This window comes from Chlamydotis macqueenii, chromosome 5, assembly GCF_036417535.1.
Source record: "Chlamydotis macqueenii isolate bChlMac1 chromosome 5, bChlMac1.mat, whole genome shotgun sequence".
In the NCBI taxonomy this organism is placed as follows: Eukaryota; Metazoa; Chordata; class Aves; order Otidiformes; family Otididae; genus Chlamydotis; species Chlamydotis macqueenii.
This window is the reverse complement of record NC_141560.1, coordinates 61205239-61228703: the sequence shown is the minus strand read 5'-3', so window position 1 is coordinate 61228703 and position 23465 is coordinate 61205239. Positions and strand designations below refer to the sequence as shown.

At 39.2% G+C, this 23465-nt stretch overlaps 1 protein-coding gene across 6 annotated transcripts in view; it reads left to right on the top strand.

Annotated features, from left to right (window-relative positions):
- The window catches only part of GALNT18 (polypeptide N-acetylgalactosaminyltransferase 18), a 252587-nt gene that overhangs the window by 92772 nt on the left and 136350 nt on the right, over positions 1–23465 (top strand). For all 6 annotated transcript variants that reach the window (XM_086748472.1, XM_086748471.1, XM_086748469.1 and 3 more), the window contains one exon: positions 21005–21197. In XM_086748472.1, the coding sequence (XP_086604598.1) occupies positions 21005–21197 (193 nt within the window). The remainder of the gene's footprint in view (positions 1–21004; positions 21198–23465) is intronic.

The following is a 23465-nucleotide window of genomic DNA, read 5'->3' as shown; positions in this document are numbered from 1 at the left end:
AGAGGCTCTTAACATGCTTTGGTTTTTTTTCTGGGCCGAGGATGTATTCTTTTGACCTTGGAATCTTCCTCTTCAGAGATGGAGAATGTAAATCCCCTGGAGTTTAATTATCCCAAACACTTAAATCTTATTTTAAAAGTAATAAAAATAATCATATGTTTCTATATTATGCCAGTTTCATTATAATAAAATTTAGGTATCTTTTCAGTAAAAGTTCGGAAAGGTTTTAAGGGTCTAACATTATAAGAACAAATCATAACACTTTTATTAGCCTGTTTGAGATGAAAATTTTTCCCTTTGTCAATAAAGAAAAATAGTAAAAAAAAAATTCCAATATTAGCAAAGTGCAGTAGTATGTTGAGTATAACTGCCAATATTTCTATATAAAATAGTTTTTATTAAAGTCAGTGTAAAAACTGTTCTTCAGAAATTCTCTCAATATGAGTCTGATGTCTACTGGACATTGTCTGTCAAATGAGAGAGATGAACCTCAGTTAACTATTTGAAATACTGGCATTTAAACTCAAATACTATGCTTTGATATTGTAAAATCAAAAAATGTGCAGGTATGTTTGACTCAAGCAGAATTATGGGACCTGTGGAGTCTTAAGATTTATTTTCATGTGTTGTCCATGTAGAAGACCAGGGAGCGAGCAAATTAAAGAGCTCTAGTGATGTGCAAGCAGCTGGTACTGTTTGGCCTTCCAGCTTTGGTAATGTCACTTGCAGGGAAACAGATTTGCAGATAGTTATTAGACGATGTTAGCTGCACAGATGGTTTGCATACCTCAGAGCAAGAAAAAAACAAAAAGGAGGAATGGGAAAAGAGAGGGGTAAAGCAGGCTGTATAATTAAGCAAAACAGTGCACATTTTGTTAGGGCTAAAATGTATAATTTAAAGAAAGAATTTTGCCTGAACAAAATTATTTGAGTGCAATATATTTTAACTTCAAAATTAGTATTTTTTCTTCTTTACAGACTGTACAATTAGGTCAGTTGGGAATGGATACCCTCTTGGTAACAATTTAACATTTGTTGTTCATAGCACAAAATTTTTATCAGGCTGTAAGACAGTGAATATGTGAGTCCACATGACTCTTTCTGGGGAAGATGGTTATACTGAAATATTAAATATTCCTCACAGTCCAAACTCCAGAGAGGTTTGAAAATCTAGTTAATCTCCTTAGGCACAAAACAAATCTGCTGTTACTAGTTAAGACAATGGAATTATAGTAACCATCTGCTCCTTGTAATGCAGAGAGTTAGAGGCAGGTGGCTTGGAAAGAGAGAGACCGACACCTTCAGCATTAACTTCTTGTGGGACAGGGACAGCAAGTAATTGGAGATGGTTGGTTAAGCACACTGTCTGCTGATCCAGAGGAATTTGTGAAAAATGGCCGCTCTCAACGTCTTTAATAATGAGAGGAAAGAGGATTTTTGTTGTTTTTATAGGCGTTTCAGTGACAGCTGGTAATGAGTAGCTCAGAAGTGTAGCTTTATTTTCACACTGCAAGGCAGGGGAAGCATTGCTGTTCCTGTTTTACAATGGCAAGATGAGATCCAGAGGGAGAACGTTCTGGCTTTTCTGTAAATGCTCAGTTGTACAAAGATAATTAAGGAATTATTTTAGGCAGAAAATTAAATCCTCTTTTTCTTTTACCACTGTTGAAGCAGCAACAGGAGAAAACTACCCTTAGTGTAAGTTCCCAGTGCAACCGTCATCCTCCCCAGCAGGCTATAGGATGTGCTTGCTGTGGTGGACAGTTTTTCTCCTTTTTCTTCTGGCCTGAGGCAACAGGCTATCTTGGGAATAGCTCTTTGCGCTGAAGGCTAGGCACTTTTTAAAGGTGGCCATGTTTTAGTGTCTAAGTAAATTCTCCAGTGTTAGGGAGCTCTGCACACTCCATGTGCCCATAGGTTGTTCCTCTGCAGGAAGCAGACATGTCAGGAGGAACGGATGAAAAATACCGAGAATGAAAACAAATAGAAAGTTCTGCTTATGAAAACTGTAAAATTAGACTGGTGTGTATACGGGAAAATAACAATGGCAAGTCTTCCATGGGCTGTAGGTGAAGCTGAGGACCTAAATAAGTGGAAATCTGGTATCTATGGTTTCATTTCTGAGAGCATTGGGGAACTGGACAACGTGGTGGCAGATGAAGCCAAGAAAGTGGTAATGGAAAAAACAAATATCTGTTCCTCCACAACTTGCTAGGTCTTTGGCAGGCAAGTGTTACTAGAGCAAATGTCTGAAGGGACAGAACCTTCTATAACAACATTCACTGGAGAAGAAACCATACAAGATTGTGCTCAGTTCTCTGATTCTGGTTAGTCTGCTGTAATGTAAATTATATGAGATGAGAAAGGTCTCATCAGTATTTTCTTGCATGTATTTTTAAACTCCTGTATTTGCGTAAGTGCAGCTGCAGAGAGATGCTAGTAAGAGTCAGAAGCGCTCCTTTGCTGAACATTTTAGCAGGCCGCTATTCTGAAACTAGGATGGAGTGAAACTACTGCAGGAGTTTTCTTGATACTGGTTTCTACTTCTTTTCAGCAGTGTTTGGGAGCAGAGTTTGGGTAAACATTGGCAAGCTTACTGGTCCTGGGTAGCATACCAAAAACTTGCTATCTGGGAGCATTAAACTCTTAAAAAGGAGACATGTATTTTTCTGGTAAATTACCTTAAAATACAGAAGTTACCTTGGAGTTAAATCTCCAGATCCCTTGTGCACCTGCTGATCTTTTTAGACAATGGTCATTGACTATGCATCATTATGGGGCAGAGAAGAAACCTTGACATAACTTATAGACTCAAGATGACACTGAGGAAGTCTTGAGTCAACAGTACGGAGAAATGGATGCCTTGTCCATGTTTCAGTCAGATGAAAAGAGAAGCAGGTTCATTACAATGTTCCCAGCCAAATTGGCTCTGCTCGTGGAGCATGCCTTCTCAGCAGGCTTAGCAAATCACTCTTCCCCAGTGACATAGTGAAACACTGTGTGGGGCTACTTTAGGAAACTTTTCCAACTAAGGTTTGGAGATAATGATTAGGACTAACACAAAGAGCTTTAGTTCTCCTGCCAGGGAAATTACCTCCCACTTTCTAATTGGCTTCAATTTCTCTTGTAATTATTCCTTTTTCAGAGATTGCACTTAGAAAACAACTTAGGTAAAACAAAACATTGGATTAAAATATCCCAGACTCCATTTTCCAGGTAAGAAATTTAATTCTCTGGCATTACCTAGAGCTAGGATTTGTTTACAAATTCCTGGAGCCTTTACTGATTTTTATCAATCTGTGCTAACTGTGTTTAAGCCTCAAAGTTGTAAAGGGCAGCTTTTCTCCAGGAATGGAGATTAATTGGAAACAAACTGTTAAGAATCTTCGTTTGCTGTTAGAGAAAATTACTTCCACTGTAGAAATAGAAAATTATTGGTTTCATTGATGAATAGGTATTCCAAAGTCACATCAGCTCTTTTCAAGGCTTCAAGAGCTGGCTGCTTCTAGAATTTCTTCCTTCGCTGCTGCTCTGCAGCTAATATCCTAACTCTTTTGGTAAAATTATTTGTTCATTCTTTTCTTTTTCAAGTAGAGTTTAATTAGCCCATCCCACCCTAGTGACTCATCAGTAATTAATTCACAATCCCTGCAGATTTCAAACACCTGCTAGGCAGGTGGAGCAAATGGAAAAAACTGTGTTTCATTTTGGACATAACCTCAGGATTAATGAAATGTCTTATCATGCATAACAATTCCTAAAAGCATTATGTAAATTCAGAATGGCATGTCTTGCAATTCTCTAGTGTTGCATTGTATTCTTCTGCTATCTATTCTTATAGTCTCTGCTAAAACTAATGATAATAAATAATGTAATAATAAAATCTCAGGTCCTCTATTATTAAAGATATTCCACAAAATTGGTGAAAGTTTGTTTTCATTACCCTTTTTTAAGGCATTTTGCTGATGTTTGCTAACACTCCTGGATAATTCTGCTTCTATTTAGAGAAGCTAGGATAGGTAACTGCCTGTCTGGGATTATATCTGATATATATTATTCTGAGATATCCAGTCAGTGCACTCCTTTATTTAATGCACAGACTGTAGGATCCGGGTCCGATTCTGCTCTTTTTTACAGTGGAACAGAAGAATCAATAAAAAATACTTCTGTGCAGTTACATGAAATGTAGCTCTGGTATCCTTCAGCAGGTTTTAAAATGTAAGCAAATTCTACTCCTGTCTATTTTAATATAGCTGAGATGAGAATTTATCCTGTAATGGACTATTTAAAATGTTCTTCTAGATCTTTATGTGGTACAAATCAGCAGCAGGACTTGTGCTGTCATTCATTTAAGAATCTTTGTCATGGCTCACAGTACAGCCTTGATGTACGTTCAGATCCCTTCACACAGGAAAGAAAGGTAAACGTGAATGGTTTGTGTTGTGTAGAGATGCTCTTACTGCATAATACTGGGTAAAGAAGAAGACCTTTTTCCGAATTGTTTGGAGAGGAAGATCAGGCCTAGGGAGCTGTTTTAAAGAGAGTGTGTGGACATGTGAATTGGGGAGATTGTTTGGAGCTGTGAATCGCAAGTGAAAGAAGGCATTTCCTTGCAGCAGGAAGCATATGAGTCATTGTGGGAGACAGAATTCAAGGCAGGGCTCTCTGCCTTTAATGTTTTCTCTTGCCTGCCTGAGTGGCTTCACAATGGGCGTGCTGACATCTGAGGGTCACTTGTGTCCCACCTGAAGGATATGAGCGTGGTAAGATCATTAAGTACCTAGAAGTTAAAGTATTTCCCAGTCACTACTAGTAGCACCTTTCCAGGCTACTTTCTGTTGTATGGTTTTTTTTTTTTTTTTTTTTTTTTTTTCTGAAAAACATAAGAGAACATGAAATGTGATGTTTATCAAAGCACTTGAAAGACTTTCACAGAGAAGCAACAACATGAAAGTAAAAGTTCATTTGCTGCAGGATGGAGACTTCTTTTCTTTAAAGCATACTGCAAACATGGTTTAAGTTACAGTAATAATAAAAAAGGTGCATTTCTTCAATAACTTGCCCAGCTGTGATTTCTGTCAGTGTTTCTACAGTAAGTAGGTTTGGACCATGTCGGTGATATGTGTAACTTGAAGAACAGGCTTTCTGCAAAAGTACTGTGGCTAGCTCAGTAACAGTATTCCTCGGTAACTTGGTAAGATGTTGATGTTTCTGGAGGTGCTGTGCAGTGGGCACAGTACTCCTTCACCCTGGCTTAAACTGAGGTGCAGTACTGGTGAGCACTGGTCTCAGTTTTCATCTTAGACAAAATGAACAACTGTTATCTTTAATTAACAATTGTATGACATGGCTGAATTTTGACAATTTTTAACTTTGTTTTATGTTGTAAGAAAGATAAGAAATAAAAAATGTCAGAAGATGTTTCTACATCTGTTCTTCTGTGCAGATTTAGCACATTTACAAGATTGATTTCTGAATTTCAGCCCTTTTCAATAACACTTTTTACACTGAAGTCTAGTAGATCTACAGGGAAATCTGTAGTTCTATGATGAGAAATTACTAACTGAAGCACCCATTGTATCTTGCATAATAAATTGAATTTTCCTTGATTTTTGTTTAGTTTCCTTTTTTTTTTGGCAGCAATTTTTCTTGGCTTCCCTATCTTTTTCCTCTTGCTTTTTATAGAATCATAGAATTGTTAGCGTTGGAAGGGACCTTTAAAGGTCATCTAGTCCAACCCCCCTGCAAGGAGCAGGGACATCCCTGACTAGATCAGGTTGCTCAGAGCCTCATCCAGCCTGGCCTTGAACGTTTCCAGGGATGGGGCATCCACCACCTTTCTGGGCAACCTGTTCCAGTGTTCCACCACCTTCATTGTGAAAAAATTTTTCATGAAGTCTAATCTGAATCTACCTCCCTCTATTTTAAGACCATTACCCCTCATCTTGTCACAACAGGCCCTACTGAAGAGTTTTTCCTTATCTTTCCTGTAGGCCCCCTTTAGGTACTGGAAGACTGCTGTAAGGTCTCCCTCGAGCCTCCTCTTCTCCAGGCTGAACAGCCCCAACTCTCTCAGCCTGTCCTCATAGGAGAGGTGCTCCAGCCTTCTGATCATCTTTGTAGCCCTCCTCTCGACCCACTTTGTTCAATTTACTTCAGTTTAAACTTTATTTCAGTTATAAACTGAATTTCTAGCTATAAGTTTGATTCATTCTCTAATCGAGCTCCATTTTTTTTTTGTTAAAATTCTGACAGCACTGTGATGAGTTTTAAAAAAAACCAAACAACCCAACCAAAAATAACCAACCACCTCCATATGTCTTTAATTTCTTGATAGTGGAATTTTTCTGTCATTTTGTAGCAATCAGCACCTGTTTAAGAAGTGCCTCATATGTTTTAGACTTTTAGATGTCTTTCAAAAGTAATGATCGTGTCACTGCACCTTTTTTTTTCCCTGTAATGATCTTTCTTGACTTTGTAACTCCCATGCCCATAAAACTGCACAGTATCGCTTCTGAGGAACCAATTTGGTGTGTTGTAAAGAGCAACACAAACCAGAATTTTATCTCTTGAAACTGCTTAACAAATATTAAATAGTTGAGTCCTCCTATTCTGCAGATTTTTTTAGTTTTATTGCTTTATTTTCCAAAGAGGGACACGATTGTGGATGCAGAGATTGGGCTTTTTAAAACTGTGTCTCTTTTCCTTTCATTTGAAGATCATACTCTTTGATGTGGACTCATGCTCAGCATCCAGTTCTTGCCTCATGTTATGGTCATCAAAGTCCATGGACAATTGTATGCTTTGGTGAGAGAACTGAGTGCATCTTTTTCGTGTTGTCTTGAGGAATAACAGTGCTTATGGAATTTTCCACTTTTGTTCTCTCCTTATTACAGTACTGTCTTTATAGGAGTTTAATGACCTTGACAATAGAGAACACTGGGGATATACCCTCTTCCACAGGGGTTTTTTATCAAATTTTTATCAAATTCTGGAATATTTATGTAAACTCGGCAAAAATGACAATCTTGCTAATGGAGCAGAACCCTGCAGAGCTGACATTGGTCAGACTCTTCCATTCATCACAGGCCTGAAGCAGAGGAAGAGCAGAGTTAATGCAACTTGAAATAAAAAATATTTTGAAAAGTTATTCTGTTTTTTAAAGTTGCAAAGGAAATGTAAAACGTTCTAAGCTTTAAAACCATTTTATCTGCAGTTCTTAAAATAACACGTAAGAGGAAAAAAACTCAGGTAGCAGATATTTCTCAAAGTTCCTAGTTGTCGGATAGACAGTGCATACAGCTGAGAACAGTAAACAAACCAAAGTACTTGCTGGTATAATCTAGAAAATCCTCTTTGCCTTCTGATAATGCAGACTGCTAGTTGTCTACATGACTTCTTATCTTCTTTTGGCATGATTTTGTCTTACTATCCTTTTTCCAAAACTAAGTTAAAGATAAGTATAGTCTTACAGCATTTACCAAATACCTATTAAACCCAAGGACTTAATTTCATTGCATTTTCTTTACTTTTTCTTATTATTTCAAGGAGAATTCATGACATCTTGACAGTCTCAGCTTATTCTTGCTATTAACATTAGCACAAATCATCTACTTGGTATCGAAGATGGGAGAGTGCGTTTAATTTGTCCTTCATGGTTTTCTGCAAAGAGGAGAAGCTATAATTACGCTTAGTTTTCTTTTTCTATTGCAGTGTAGTTTGCAAATCCTTAAAACGTACTTACTTCCTGCTACTGCATCTGTATATGCCTGGTGCTTTAAGCATTAAAAGACCATCCGCCAAATGGGGATGGAAGATGCTTTTACAGAAGTGCACGCAACCTCTTTTTAAAAACAGCCCTGTTTTTCTCCAGGTTTCTTCAGGTTTCATTTAGAGCAGAAGCTCATCTCTCTATCCTGGGGTAGCTTAGGAAAAATCTTGAAAGTGTGAACTAACTCCAAGCATCTACACTTCTATCTGCAAGTGTTTGCAAAATACTTGTGAAACAGGAGCCCTGTCAAGCGCAGGCTCACGTATCAAAATGGCTGTTTACTGAGATGCCAGTGATAAACTTTGGTGGAAGTGGCGAAACAGCTTACGACATTTATCATAATGTTGAAAAAGCATTTATGACAAGTGAAAAGGCTGTCTTGAGTGGGGGAGCTGCTGTTTACTAAAATACTTATGTTTGTGAAGAAGGGGCCAAAACAAAATTCCTCAGAGGACTGAATGGAAATTGGTGAAGGAGAACTAATCTGAGTAAGCTCAGTACAGCCCAGTAAGCAGAGAAAATCTCATTTTATGTGATTACTGAAAGAGGAAGCCTATTTGGGTGCTTTGCGGTGGGTGAGTGTAGAAGAGAGCTAGTTTCTCTTTCCTCATGTAGACTTTACTTTCAGTGTGACTACTCAGTTTTATATAAAAGTAAAAGCTGTATGAATGATTCTAATGAACATCACAGCCTGACAGCTCTTGGCAAAATAAAGTTTTCAAAATAGTTAAGTGTTTTTGTGTTTACTTCAGGTGACATAGATTTAGGTTTTTGATATAAAACAGACTGAGCTTTTAAATCCTCTCAGCTGCACAGATGCAAACTCCACTAATCCCAAGGAAAAATATGGTCTGCTATTCATTAAATGCAGATGAGATTCCTTTTTTAGTAAGCACATAAGCTGATGCCTAAACTTAGAAACATGTGCAGTTACCATCAGTGGCATATTCTGAATCTTTTTATCTCCTTTCCTGCACTGGAACTCACTGTGCTGTGTCTTTGAGAGGTCTTTGACCCTGAGTCTTACTGTGGAACCTGGTTTGTTTTGTTGCCTTTCCAGAGTGCTCTTCAGATGTAGATTTTACTGAGTACCTCTGTACCCTTCAAGCTTGCTTTGCAGACCTTTCCATACTTGATAAGAACTAAGGAATGCAAGTGCCTAGTGTATTTAAGAATTTATTCAACTATGATGATAGCAGGATGTAATGAACAAGAATTTTCATTATTTAGTAACTGTGCTGGGAGGAATTAGTTTGATGCTAGCGGGGGAGAGGAGACAGGAGGAGCCTGGAAGTCAGCCTGGAATGGCCACCTTTTTCCATGTCTCCCCGCCCGCGCAGTCCTGGAAGTCCAGCTGAAGGGTCCGTGGGCTTGCCACTGCTTCTCCTCCTCCTTTTTGAGATTCACTGTTCTCCTCCTCCTCTCTCTCAGAGGACGTCTACTCCTCTTGGCTTGCTGGCAAGAGGAGGGGAGGAGAAAGGGCCAGGACGGGGTTGAGTCAGGAAGCTAGAGGAGGGTTTCAGGCAGGAGCAATAATTGTGGTGTCCATCGGTGGAGAAAGTCATTCACCTCCTTTTGAACAGGTGTGAAGTAGGTGGTCTGCCACCACAGGCAGCTGTCCACTCTGTGATTTTAGCTGTGCTTAAATCATGGTAATTAAACAAAAAAAAACCAAACCCAACACACTAAACCCAAAAGTTATTTATTTATAATCTGAACTTTATGTTAGTTCTGAATGCAAAATAAACTGGATTTAAAAACAATTTTTACACTTGTTTGGCATTCCACCAGTAATAATAATATTCCTTATTGATAAATTGTAATTCTTTTGTTTGGTGGAACAGAAGTTCCGCAATGTGCAAGAACGAAACAAAGCAAGTTAGGAAAACAAGAAATGGCATTCAGTGCCAGTTGTAGGACTTTTGGCATGCAAAGTTTTTGTTGAGTTGGAATTTGCTCAGGGTGTTACATCACCAATATGTCAGCTCCTCAACAAAGAATAAACGAAGAAGGTACGGATTTTAATAGACATGGAATTAAAGTTGTAAACAGTAGAGCAGGCCTGAACACTGATCATTTGACCCAGAAGAAATAACTGTGTATTTTAAATGTGAAATATCTACAGAATCTGAATGTCACCTTTGAAATTAGATTTTTAGAGGGCTCTGTGTCCACAGCTCATTTATCCTACACTGGTTAGTGGTGACCCTTCCACTGCCTTCTGTGACAGCGGCGATTGCAGAGGAGTAAAGATGTGAAATCCCTGCCTCAGTGCTGTATCAGAGATCCTCTTCTATTCAGTGGCAAAAATTATGTGCGTTTTGAGCAAAAATCTTTATAGCTTTAATCCAATGACCAGTGCTTAGTTACTGGTCTTACCCAAGAATGTTTGATTAATCCTGTCTGACACCCATTTTAAACTGAGGTAAATCTCTGAATTTAAAAAAAAAACAAAACAAAATATCACAGTAATTCAATTGTTTTACATCCATTTCCAAATTTAAAATGCTTGTGAATATAGTAGTGTAATTGCGTAATACTAGGCCTTCTGTAAGTGATCTTCTGTGTTTCCACCTATTTCTTCCATGGCAATAAGGAAGTGAAGAAAATTGTTTTTAGAAATTCAGCTTTGTTACTGAGCATCAAGTAGAAGCAGTCTCAATTTCTGGCACCTCTCTTTCCGGGATGCAAACTAGTCTCTCATCTGTGAATTTCTGTTGTGTTCCACTCCTGCCTGGAAAAAATACCCAGGGTAACCAGCTTACCTATGACAAACTGCTTGGCAAGCATGAGGTTTACGCACGGAAGTTGCTTGTTCAAGTCCTCCTGAAAGCCCCAAAGTCAGTGGAACTTGTTCTGTGTGAAGTTACTGAATATTTGACTGTTCTGTAAAATTAGGATTTAATTTGTGCATTCTTTTCTTTTTGTTTGTACAGTGTTAACTATAATGAAATTTGATGGGAATTTTGTAAAATATTATCACAAATAACTAAAAAGTGGACGTTATGTGCAATAGCATGCTGGTTTTTTGGTCCAAGACAGAAAACATGTTAGGTCAGTGCCATAACTCTCACAAAACAGCAGACACCAGAGATTATGAGCTTAAACTGGTTTAGCACTTTAGTCGACAATCTTATGTAATCAGCATTGCAGGGGAGTTTATTCCTGCTAACCAGAACCATGACTTGGAATGAGACTATCATGCTGCTTATGTGAAAAATTAAATTAGTAATTGTGCCCATCTCATTCTGTTACAGGTACCACTATCAGTTTGTTGCACTTTGAAATCTTGAGATCTATGTATCACAAACTGAAATAAGGTCACCAAATTAATTTCCAGGCACTTTTTGCCAGATTATTATTGTATCATTAGACTATTATTTAAAAAATTGTTGCATGTTTGCATACAGGTTGAGTTTAAGTAAGTGCTTTAAGTACAGAATTTTTTGAATTTGAAATTTTGAAAAAAACTTCTGATTTCTCTCAGAAGACAAGTTTTCCTGTTTCTTACACTGCCCTCTAGCGCTGAGCACATTTTGAAAGTCTTCATACATCTTCAGAGTAAAGTAACTTGTGCAATGACTTTTTCGGAACTGTTAGGTTAGTCTGCCAAGGCAGGAAATGTCCAGTGTCTCTACATGCACGCCTGTCCTTTTTGGGTGGATATACTCACACGTATGTTAAGTAGAACAGGCGGAGTTTTGTACAAATGAGACAAACATCCAGTTGTCAAAACCCGAAAGCTGCCTATGTTTTGGAGCCTGACACCTCCACCAATCAGCAGTCAAATAAAATGAAATTTAGGAGACATAGCTCAGGTAAGTAGAAGGTCTTGCAGTATTCTGTACCAGTGATCTGTGGCCTTCTGGGACCTGTGGCTTCCCCTGTGTCTCCTCCTTGGGAGAAGCATCTGGATCTCTTACATTTGCAGCTGCCTTGTTCCTAAGCAAAGCAAAGCCGAGACTTAAGTGACTCTCTAGCAGAAGTGAGCTACCTTATTACATTTTCATGAGTTGGATCATCACTGCAACGACTCACATTCTGTTGCTGTTCTACCTGCATTACTTGAAAACAAAATTTGCCCTACCTTGGCTGTCCGTTTGCTGTGTAAGAACTTGAACTGCTGTCATTGGCTTTCAGTAAGTACACGTTAGCATCCCTTTTTCAGTCTCTTGCAATATATTGACTCATCATATCATTTCAGATCTGAGAAGACTTGATACTATGAAATTCTTAATTTCAATTCAAAGATCTCAGGGATCTTTCTATCACCAAACATCTAATACACCCTGATATTTCTGATAAGAAGTCCCTGGATCAGTACGGTATTGAGAATGTGTGGCACAATTCACTTGATCCCTTTATGAGCATGTATTTGATAAATAATTATCTCCCTATAGTCTTGTCTAGTGAACGGTTAATGGGAAAATCTAGGTAGTATGAACAGAGGGGAGAATGCTGTGGAGACACATGCCACGCCTGCCCTGGGGAGCCCTTCAGACTCTCTGCGTACTGTTCATGTGTCCTGGTGTCAGCATGACTCCAGGAGAGACCCAACTGGCTTCCTGAGGGTGGAGGGTTCATGGATGGCCTATTTTGCCAAAAATGAAAGAGAAAAAGAAAACACAGAACACTTTAGTGTGGATGTAAATCTGGGTAAAGATTCCAAACTGCTCACTGGCTCTGGCTTATATCAACTAGCGTCACTCATATAGGGAAAATAGAATCATAGAATTGTTTGGGTTGGAAGGGACCTTTAAAGGTCATCTAGTTCAACCCAACAACAAGGAACAGGGACATCTCCAACCAGATCAGGTTTCTGAGACCCCCTGTCCAACCTGGCCTTGAATGTTTCCAGGGATGGGGCATCAACCACCTCTCCGGGCAACCTGTTCCAGTGTTTCACCACCCTCATTGTAAAAATTTTTTTTTCTGAATCTAACTCCTTCTATTTTGAAACCATTACCCCTTGTCTTTTCACAACAGGCCCTGCTGAAGAGTTTCTCCCCACCCAATAGACTCTGATGTTTATGTTTCTAGAACTTGGAAGTGACTTCAGGGAGAGGGAGAGCTTCTGCTAAGCAGCAGATCCAGGCTGAATTTCCACTTTAATACACACAATAAGCCTGGGATTATTTCTTAGGAAAAAAAAAATCCAGTTTCTCCAAGAGATTTTGATTTTTTAGAAACAAATGAAGAGATGTTAGCAGCACTCTAGTAGCTTACCATTATGTATGTACTGACTTCTCTAGAATGCAGTGGTAGTAACATATCAATTAATAGTAAAAAATTGTGTTTCAAGTTCTCAGAAATGTCAAAAATTTGTTGAGAGAATTTTTGACAATTCCTTCTATATGCACTGTCATATACAGTTTAATCTTTGAAATTGCATACTGATGGTATACTATTTGTAGTACTATCATGGCCTCTTGACAGATTTTCAGGAAAGAATCACCTTTTTTGTATTTTTTTTTCCCATTTACTGTCTGTCTGATCTGTCCAATGTTGACACTAACTACAGAGTGTGCTGGAATATGCAAAGACTGGATATTGAGTTGAATTCTCTCAGGGTGTTTTTGTGGTTTCTATGTAGTTTTTTTTTAAGATTAGGGCTTCGCTGCTCTTTGTACTCTGTGCAGACAGACTCTGACAGGCTCTGTCAGTCTCTTTGAAGAACCCTGACAACTTCAATATGACTTACTGAGCTGTGAGTAAGCAGAGGTAGCAGAATTTAGCCCACTTAGATACTCGTTTTTTCTTAGGCACGCTTCCATTAAAGTCAGTTCTTTGGAAACAAAACAAGTTCTTTGGTGAGCTGCTTCTGCCATTGCTTGTCGGTATTTCATCATGCTGTACAAGCAAGGAGGTAATGTTTTCATTTCAGAGGTCTGTTCCTCTGACAGAGGATTTATAGCAGTGTCCTGCATGGGATCAGCCTTCCAAGACAGGAATTGTCAGACTGTAGTTATTAAGGATGCTGATAACGTATTTATGTTAATTACAATAGACTTTGAAAGTGGAATCTTCCCCTGTGTATCTTCCCGTGTGACAAAATTTAGGTAAAGCTTTCACACTTCTAAAAACTATATCAAGGCTCTATGACCCAATGCAAGTCCGTTGCGTAGAATAGCCTCTGGCGAGAGGGTATAGAGGGTATAGATTGGCTAAGAGATGAAGGGCACATATAGAGGAAAAGGATGAAAGGATCCTTCCTTCCACAGAAAGCTGAAATGCTATTGCCTGCAGGAAATTGAATATAGATTTTTTTTTTTTTTTTGGAGCGCTGAGAGCCAGTCTCTGAGGCCATTAGACCTATGACAAAATCAGTACTTAAAATCCTGAAACAATTCCCAAAATACCAGCAGAGACAATCTAACACATAAAGTTGCTGTGAGCTTCTTCATGGTTGTCTCAAGAATCTGAGGCTGCTCAGGTTGTGTGGGAAAGTAAGTTCTTTCAGTTTCTTCAAACTATGATACCCTTTCATAAAAGCATTTATTAGTTTATCCTGACTTCCCAAAAATCTAACTGCTGAACATCAAAGACAGATTAGGTTTATTTTGTCTTTAATGATAGTCTACTTAGATTTGCGTCGTGAGTCCACCTGGTAAGGTAAGGCATGGTTACTGCATTGCCCTAATCATCGCCTGCTCCTTCCTTTCTAGGCTGGTAAATCAAAGTGTCAAGCACTGGAGAACTCAGAAGAGCACGTGATCAAAGCTTTTCTGCCTATATCCTAGCATCATTTCTAACTCTTTTTTTTTTTTTTTTTTTTGATGAGCAACCTTTTACACCTGACTGTGTGTAGTTTTGCTCAATTACTGATGCCTTCTGCGTGTCTTCAGCTGACGTAGGGGTATTTTTGCAGATAGGATGCTTTTGCTGACTTGCTGTTTATCCCTTCTTGTCACTGGCACTTACTGCAATCAGCATATAAGGTTACACTGCAGATTTGATAAAGCACTTCTGATACCATGGAAGGCATTTTCACAATGGTAGGGCTTTGATATGAAGTGCTGCTGCTTTTGTGAGTAGGCCTGCAGTAAAATGAGTAGAACCAAAACTAGTCTCATGGACTAGTAACAACAAACATGTCTGAATCTATCTCTAGAACTATTTTTGCAGCCCTTTTCTGTCTTGATGCTTTCTCTTAACTGTAAACCTGTTCATGCTAACCTTTCTTAGGAAGAAAAGTTGAAATCTGAATGAAGCTGAAAAAAATGAAAAGTGTTTATGGAGATAGTGCTAATGATTTCAGTGTGCTTTTCTGTTGAAGCTAGCTATTTCGTTAGTCCTGTCATTCTTAGCAGAGTTGGTCTGAAGAGAGTCTACATTTTTAGGTATGCAATATGTGCGTAAGTGAGTTTTTTACAAAACTTACTAGTTTATTATGCCGAAGCATATTCATTTAGTTACCACAGTGTAACTATGTTACTGGAATTCCCAGTTCTCATTAGGTGTGGGCCTTCCTGCTGCCCTTTTCTGTTGCATATTTTGATCCATGTTCTTTACTTCAAGGCCTTGTACTATTTATAGAAGTGGTTGATAATAGCTAAGGAAGCTGTTCTTATATGATGAAACTTCAAGGAGAGGCAGGAGTGAGAAAGAACGGAAAACATCACAACAGAGTCAATTTAGCATCGGTCATAAATTGTAGAAAAGTCATGCGATGTACAGCTTAGGAAAGTAAATGAGAGAAAAAAAATGAAAGAGGGAAAAAAGTGTATTACTTGCAGCAGCTGATGGTCCGAATGAAACAGGAGAGGAGGATAAAGCACGTACAGTGTGCTGACTTGTGAAATACTGAACCCTTACTGTTCAGGGCTGTCTTTATATAGTCCTCTGTTAACCAAGTGGTTGCTAACTGCAGATACATACTGGAAGAGGGGACAATGGATTTATTTTAAAGCTTGAAGGATTCCACAGATGGATTGTGATACAATACAAACAACCACAGTGCCAGTTATGTATTTAGATGTTAATTGCTTTAAAAATTATTCCTTATAGATGCTTTAGTATCATTGTGCCCTAGGTACCACTGAAATTAGACTAAATATGGCAATATTCCTTACCCATTTAATCTGCTGAATGCCAGCTGTCAATGTTATTTCATGAGTTCACAAACCTGTTAGTTAAGGCCTTTGGAAACTTGAAACAGTCACTGATGTTCTCATGGTCTTTCTTAAATCTTAGTGAGGAAGTATGAACGGGCAGGATCAACACTTGCATGGCAGATATGCAAGGAATAGGTGGATACAACATGACATTACACTGGTGACAAAACTGCAGGCAGTCTTTCAAGAACAGTCACTGCTAAAGCTTTGCATAGCCAGTGCCTCAGTGCTGTTAGAGGTGCCCTTCATGGTTCTGAAACAGACATGTGCATTTGTTGGGTAGAAAAAAATCCCCAGGTAATTAAATATTTACATTATGCAAATGATAATTAAATAATTATATTTTGCCAAGGTGCTTGAAGACTGCTATGCTTACAGTTGGATACAATAGTCTTAATTTCCTTCCTTTCACAACTTAAGAATGCTGTTGTAAATGAAGTGGTTGTCCTGTACTACACTAGAAATAATTGCATTTTCAACGTGGGCAGAATGATTTCTGTGTCATTATTAGCTGTTACCAGCTAATTATAAAAAATACCTTTTATTATTAGGAGAGAATTGGTTTTGTATCATGCACAAATTGCATTTCAGTGGTGTCTTCTGACTTATTCCATATATGAGCAAAATAAAGAGGAGAGTGAATTTCCATCTTGGAGGCTGCTGTCCGTGAGATCAGATGATGCAATAGATTTTGTATTTAAGATTAACTGCATAACTAGTGAGCATAATCCAGAAAGCATGAGCTAAAGACACACAGATGCTTGTGGAAAACCAGCTGTGAGGTTTTTTGACTCAAGTAAGCAGTCTGTGACCAACACCATGCTGATGTCATGACCAGCCAGGCTTCTGAAAGGAGACTTCCTCAGCCCAGGTGTACAACCAGCTGACATCTGTGTGGTTTATCTCTGGTTCCAATTGATTTAATGGCAAAGTGTCTGCCAAGAGTTAATACCCCCTTCTTGTCTGTGTACAGTGCTGCTCTTTGCATGCTGTGGAAAGTTAATGTGAAGAAGACCCCATGTTAACATTTGCAGCAATGTGCTGCATGTGATAAACTGTCTTTCCACAGTAAAAGTGAAACTGATCTATCCTTTTTAGTAATAACTGAGCAGATAAATATGCCTACCTTAGTATTGCCTCAGGCAGTACTACTTACTGGTTCACCTTTGAGCCTTAGCTTCCCATGATGGTTCTGCAATTGTAGAAGCAAGTGGTAAGAAGAATTGACTGTGAGACTTCAGGCCAAGATCTTTTTTCAGAGACTAAGGCATCCAGTACGCTTGTTGACTAGTGGAAAGGCAGCTGATGGTCTTATAATAATTGGTTTTGTATCTTGTGAGAGACCGCCTGAATAAAGTCGCTTCCTCTAAGGATCTTCAGCCAAATAAAGGGAAGAAAGACTTTGTCATCAGAGACGCATGCTTAATTCCATTGATCATAATTGTAATTGAAAGTTCTTGCTAAAGCTTTTTTCCTGTAGCATAATGTATTGAAATAACATGTTTGCTTAGTATACAAAAAATGACTGCATTTGGGAAGTGGTTTATTAGAGCTGGTAAACTAAATTCACAGATATCCATTGCTGGAAAATCTTAGTCTTACAGATGCAACCTGAATTACTGAGCACTTTTTCAGTCAGAAAACAGCAAGAGATTAATACATTGCTTTAGGAAATACTCTTGCTCACAAAATCATTAGATACAATCCAGTAGATGCCTGTGTGAGTGTGATTCTCTGAATGTGGTTGTTTCTAGGATGGCTTTTCATCCACGGAAAATTATCCTTGGAACTGTCTGTAGTTACAGATGCATATGTGTGCACAGTTCTTACCATGAGTCTTGTTTTTATTCAGATGTCTTCATGCATTGGTATGCTGTTTGCATGTGGGTGGATCCTACAGTCCTCTGCCATATTGTAATAATAAATATAGAAGTTAAAACCTTCAGGGAAAGTGTGCTTGATTTGGAGAAATCCAGATCAATGCAGCACACAAGCTGAACAAATACTTGACTAGTTTTCATTATTAGCATGAATGTATATATTCTTGAAAAGTGTTGAGCAACATTAATTTCTACTGGCCAGGATCAGGAATGTATGTGAAGATAGTTTGTGAGATTTTTAATGTAAATTTGGGTTGGTTTTGTGGAGATCACATAGTTGTCAAACAACAGATAGACATACCTGTGACTTTCCTCCTTGCTGTGATTTTTGGACTGGTATTTAAAAACTGCCTTTCTCAAGTTAGGACCCTCTAAAATAATCTGAATTTATCAACTTTCTTACTTTCTGTTGCACAGTTGTGTGTAAACGCACAAGCTCCACTCTCACATTTATCTGTGGGGTAGCAAGGCCTGTTGGAGTACTTTCCTCATTTGTCTGAGGGCTTAGCATGTCTTTCTTCTTTGAAGAACTGGAGCACATTCCAGGATTCAGGCTGGGAGGCAGTACTTTGACAAGTAAAGAAACATTCGATATTTACAGAGATTGGAATATAATGCAGAAAAGCAAGTGTCATTAGTTTCCTGTCAGTATTGTCAGGAGAAAAAGGAAAACATCTTGAACGAATCAAACAACTTAATCTTCTCTATTTCTGTTTTTGCATTTTTGGTAATTTTTTCATAAGAGATCAAAGAATTTACTTCCTGGAGTTCTTTGGGAGTCAGAATTCTGGTGGTAGTGCATCGACTGTTTTCTTTAGATATTTCCATGTAGCTAGCTTAAGCCAGCTCTCAGGTTTCTAGGTACTGAGGAGGTCTTTGGACACAGCTGAAGTTCCTGCCTGTTGGACACATTTGAAGATGTTACAAAGATTCACTTTTATTTTTAAGTCTCTGTGTGACTGAAAAGTCATGGTTTGTCAGTACAGCTCTTCAGAAATGAGAGTTTTTATTTAGTTGGTTAGTTGTTAATGTATATGGAGACAGTTGATAAGTAATTAGAACTTCCAGAAATTGTGATATTTTTTCTTTGTGAGTCACTAGTTTGTGATGACAAATCAGGGTCAAGTAAGGCATTTGATCTTTCCTTATAAGAGTACTGTATATCATAAAGTGTTTACAGAGACAAGATGTTCTCTGCGCTGGTCACCTGAGTAAAAACTGAAGGGCTAGTGGGAAGGGTGAGATGCTGCTGTTACAGAGAACCTTACAAGTCACCTTGAACAGATTTTTTGGACAACTAAATACTGAGAATGAATGCTGTGATTTCATCGTACTGGAGCTCTTCTTAAACTAAGTCCCCATCTTTATTTGTTGCAGCAGCCAGAGATGTGGCCTTCTGTAACAAAAGCATTTTATAATGACAGAAATATTACAAAGTGCCTATCCCAATGGCATCATTGCACACACCTGAATATGGACTAAAAATTTAAATAGGCTAGATTGATAAACTGGACTATAAAAATATTGTGTGACTGCAACTGGTTGGATATTTAAACATAGATGCCAAGTGCAGTGAATTTTTTCTCTGTGTTGAATCTGTAGTGTCAAAAAACTTGTTTTACACACAGACCTTGGCAGACATTTTGCGTGTTATGTAGAGACTCTCTTCTTTTCCTTTGTCTTTGTTTTTCACCTTCAGAACTTTAATAGTTTTCTAGCAAGGTGTCGTAGTTCAGCCCCGATCGGGACCAGACTACGCAGTCTGTCTCTCGCTCCCCCCACCCTCCGAGAGAATAGGGGGAGATGATATAAGAAAAACGGCTCAAGGTTTGAGATAAGGACGGGGAGAAATCCTTAAATTTACCGTCACGGGCAAAACAGACTCGACTTGGGGAAAACTATTCATTTATTTCTAAAACTAGCAGGAGAATGAGACAGGGAACAAGATAACCTCCCCCCACCCCTCCCTCTTCCCGGGCTTAACATTATCTCTACTACCTTCCCCTCCCGAGCGGCATGGGGGGGGGGAAGGGAATGGGGGTCGCGGTCAGTTCATCATGCGTTGTTTTACGCCGCTGTATCATCGTCAGGGGAAGAACTCCTCGCATTCCTCCTCTGCTCCAGCGTGGGGTCCCACCCATACACCACAGTCCTTCGTGAAACTGCTCCGGCGTGGGTCATCTCTTCCACAGGGTGCAGTCCCTCTAGAACAGCTGTCCCAGCGGGCCCTCCACGGGCCACAGCCTCCTTCAGGCCTCCACCTGCTCTGGCGTGGGGTCCTCCACGGGCTGCAGGTGGATCTCTGCCCCTCCGTGGACCTCCATGGGCTGCAGGGGGACAACCTGCTCCACCATGGTCTTCACCACGAGTTGCAGAGGAATCTTGGCCAGGAGCCATGTTACTCCTCCCCCTCCTTCTTCGCTGACCTTGGCGTCTGCAGCCGTTCCTCACAACAGGCTGGCAGACACCTCTCAGGATCCTTTTTACATCTTATTCACTTCTCATCTCCTCTCCACTTCTTGCAGCCAGGCCAGGCCAAGTTGGGCCCAGTCGGCTGCCCGGCGGGAGGCCAGAGGGTGAGGCCTGCAAGGCCCATGAGGCTCACGCCTCCCCCTCTCTGCCCCCCCGCTCAGCTGCTTCACATCTTCTCCTTTTCTTTTTCCTGTTTTCCCCTACTTAAATACGTTATCGCAGAGGCGTTATCACGGGACATTCTGCTACCAATTGGCTCGGCCTTGGCCAGCAGCGGGTCCGCCCTAGGCCCGGCCGAGTCCCCTGAACAAAGGGGAGCGACTTCTAGCAGTTTCCTACAGAAGCTACCACCTTAGGCCCCCCTCACTAACAAAACCAGAACACAAGGTATTCAGGCTGAAATTAAGTAGTTCATCTTTGTATATAAAAACAAAATAACATTCTAGTTGTCTGATAAGGATCCTTTTGGAATTTAATTCATTTAGACTTACCAGTCTTGGCTTTTAATCTGACTGTTATGAAAAAGAATTGTTTTTAACTAATTGTATTTTGAATATTAAATTTTGAGCTTTAGGTGCTAATAGTTAGGCTTCCACAAGAGGTATATGACGCTGTATTATGTGAAGACTTACAGCGTGCTGTAAGCCAGCAGCATATGCTGTTCTGTGTGGTGTTCTCCCTAAAGTTATGCTTTTTAAAGTAATGTACCCTAGAGCCTGATGCGATGAAAGTCTAAAATTGTTTATTTTTGTCTTTGTCTTTTGTAGAAGCTCTGCCAAAACTGGAAGAAAATCCTGCTGAAGCATTCACTGATTCATCACTCTTTGCTCACTGGGGCCAGGATCTCAGTCCTGAAAACAGACGTATTGCACTTAAACAATTCCAGTATTATGGCTACAATGCCTACCTGAGCGATCGCCTGCCACTGGACAGGCCCTTGCCTGACCTGAGGCCTAATGGGTAAGTGCTGCAATTCAACCTCGCATTGTAGGTCCTGAGTTATAGAATTTGTTAGTTCTCTTTCACCTGGAGGTCTTGTGTTGTGTGACCACATAGAAGGTTGGAAGTTTCCAACGTCTCCAGAAACACTAGAGTGCACAGATTAAGTCCTATTAAAATCCCACTAAATATCCATTAAAAGTACCCCAAGATCCTTTGGAACCTTTATCTCACTTACAATTTACATTTGCTAGCAAGTCTTTTATTGCTAAAAGAATAACCCTTTTATGTTAAACTTCTGTTTTATCACAAGATCTGACTAAGAAAGAAAATAAGAACTGCTGAAAGCACAGAACTTCAGTAAGCAGGTGAAACTGTTGAGCTCTAGTGGAGAAATACATAATTTAGTCAACCAGTGTGTGCCAGCTGAAAGCCCACAGAGCCTCCTTGACTGGACTGTTCTCTCCTAGGAAGCATGCATGTCAGGCAGGGTAAATAACATCCCCTGTTATTCCACAGTGGCTTGGTGAGATGGATGGGACTAGGAATGAACAGCCTTCCCTTTAGTGCATGTGAGGCCTGTTCTGCTAGGACCGTTCGCAGAGGCAGTTAATACTCAACTTTTTTTCAGCCTTGATGATGCATCTGATCCTTTGAACAAACAGCCTTTCTAGGGATGGGGAAATGGGTGGAGGGGGAAATGGGTGGAGGGAAAACTGCTTTTTTTTGCAGCTTGTTAAAAAAAAAATCTTTAAAAGAAACATAATGGATACTTAATGAATTGAACCAGTAACCAAGATGTGAAAGGCTTATTAGTTCTTTGCCAATTTCAAAAGCAATCCAGATGTGATCTTATTAACTTATTTTAACCAAATGTTTTAACAACTAAAGCAGTAAGCAGTACATTTTACTCTGTATTATAAAGTAGTCTGATATTAATGAAAAGATGAGAACACAATTCCAGGCAATAGTTTAGCAATCTTAAATATATTTATGCTATATATTATTATATATTATATTTTAGAAATATTTATGTTGTGGATTTTCTGAAATAATGACTTTAAGGAAATCAAGGTCTATTCAGTTATATATGTATTTTGGTTAAATAGGTTTAGCACTTTCTGTAGGGACTTTTTTTTTGTTGTTGTAAACTAATTTAGAGGAAAAATAAATCTTCTGTAACTAACAAGACATCAATGACAGAAATGTGTCTGTTCTTATCTGTCTTTTGAAATGACTCTCCTGAACAATTTCAATCTAAATTTTTTATAACTATGGGTTTTAAAAATTAAAAAGACAGAGGAAATGAATGTTACTGTAGCTGAAAGAAATAAATTACAGTTGAGTTTTTAAAAGAAACTCCAGTTAGAAATGAGTCATGATCCTAATTTCTGTGAAAATTTTGATCCTTAGTTCGCTGTCTGCCAGAAATATGTTAGACATTAGGATGTGTTTATGGATGTATGCATACAAAATAATGTCCTAGTAATGGTGGCTCAGGAAGATTCCAAACCCCCTGTCGCCCCCTTTATCATGGTTCAGGAGCAGACACTGAAATGTAGTAAATACTGATACTGAGGGAAACGAAATGTGTTGTCGGGTCGTATGTACACTGCTGTATGTACAGCACCCTGTGGAGTGCAGAGCTACGGTCTATTCTGAAAGTCATGTTGCTGAAAAAGGAGTTCCCACTCCTGATATACAAATTCTCATTTGTGGGAGAGCACACACATGGCTATTGTGGGAATAAAAAGCTATCCTGCAAGAGTGTGTTTTCCACCATAATAATCAATTTTTAGGATTTGTAGCACCTATTTTTAAAGCCAATTGCATTTGTCACCTCCAGAGTCTATATAGATGTATTTAAATTATCCATGGGCAGATGCTCAAGCAACATAGCATGAAAGCCAAGGACAGCTTGGTCTGAAGTGAGCACACAGCAAGTGGCATGGAGACTGAATTAATCAACTTTGCTGGACCTTAGTCACTTGTGGTTTTCCTGTTCTGACTAGAAATGCACGGAAACACAGATATGACAGAGGTACCACAATAGATCAGGACGGAGTTAGCCTAGGTCTAACCAAGCTCGTTAGCCTGGATTTAGCAGTGGTTCTGCAAGAGTCAGCGTGACACTGGAATCCCAGGAAAGGCTTGTGAGCAGGTAGCTAAAATAATGGAGTTCATATAGATATGTCTGAGCTCAGTGGTGGTCTGTCGCCTGTATACGTGGCCTGTCATACAAACTGTAGGAAGTTGGAAAGACAACAGAAATATACATGTAACTGAAGT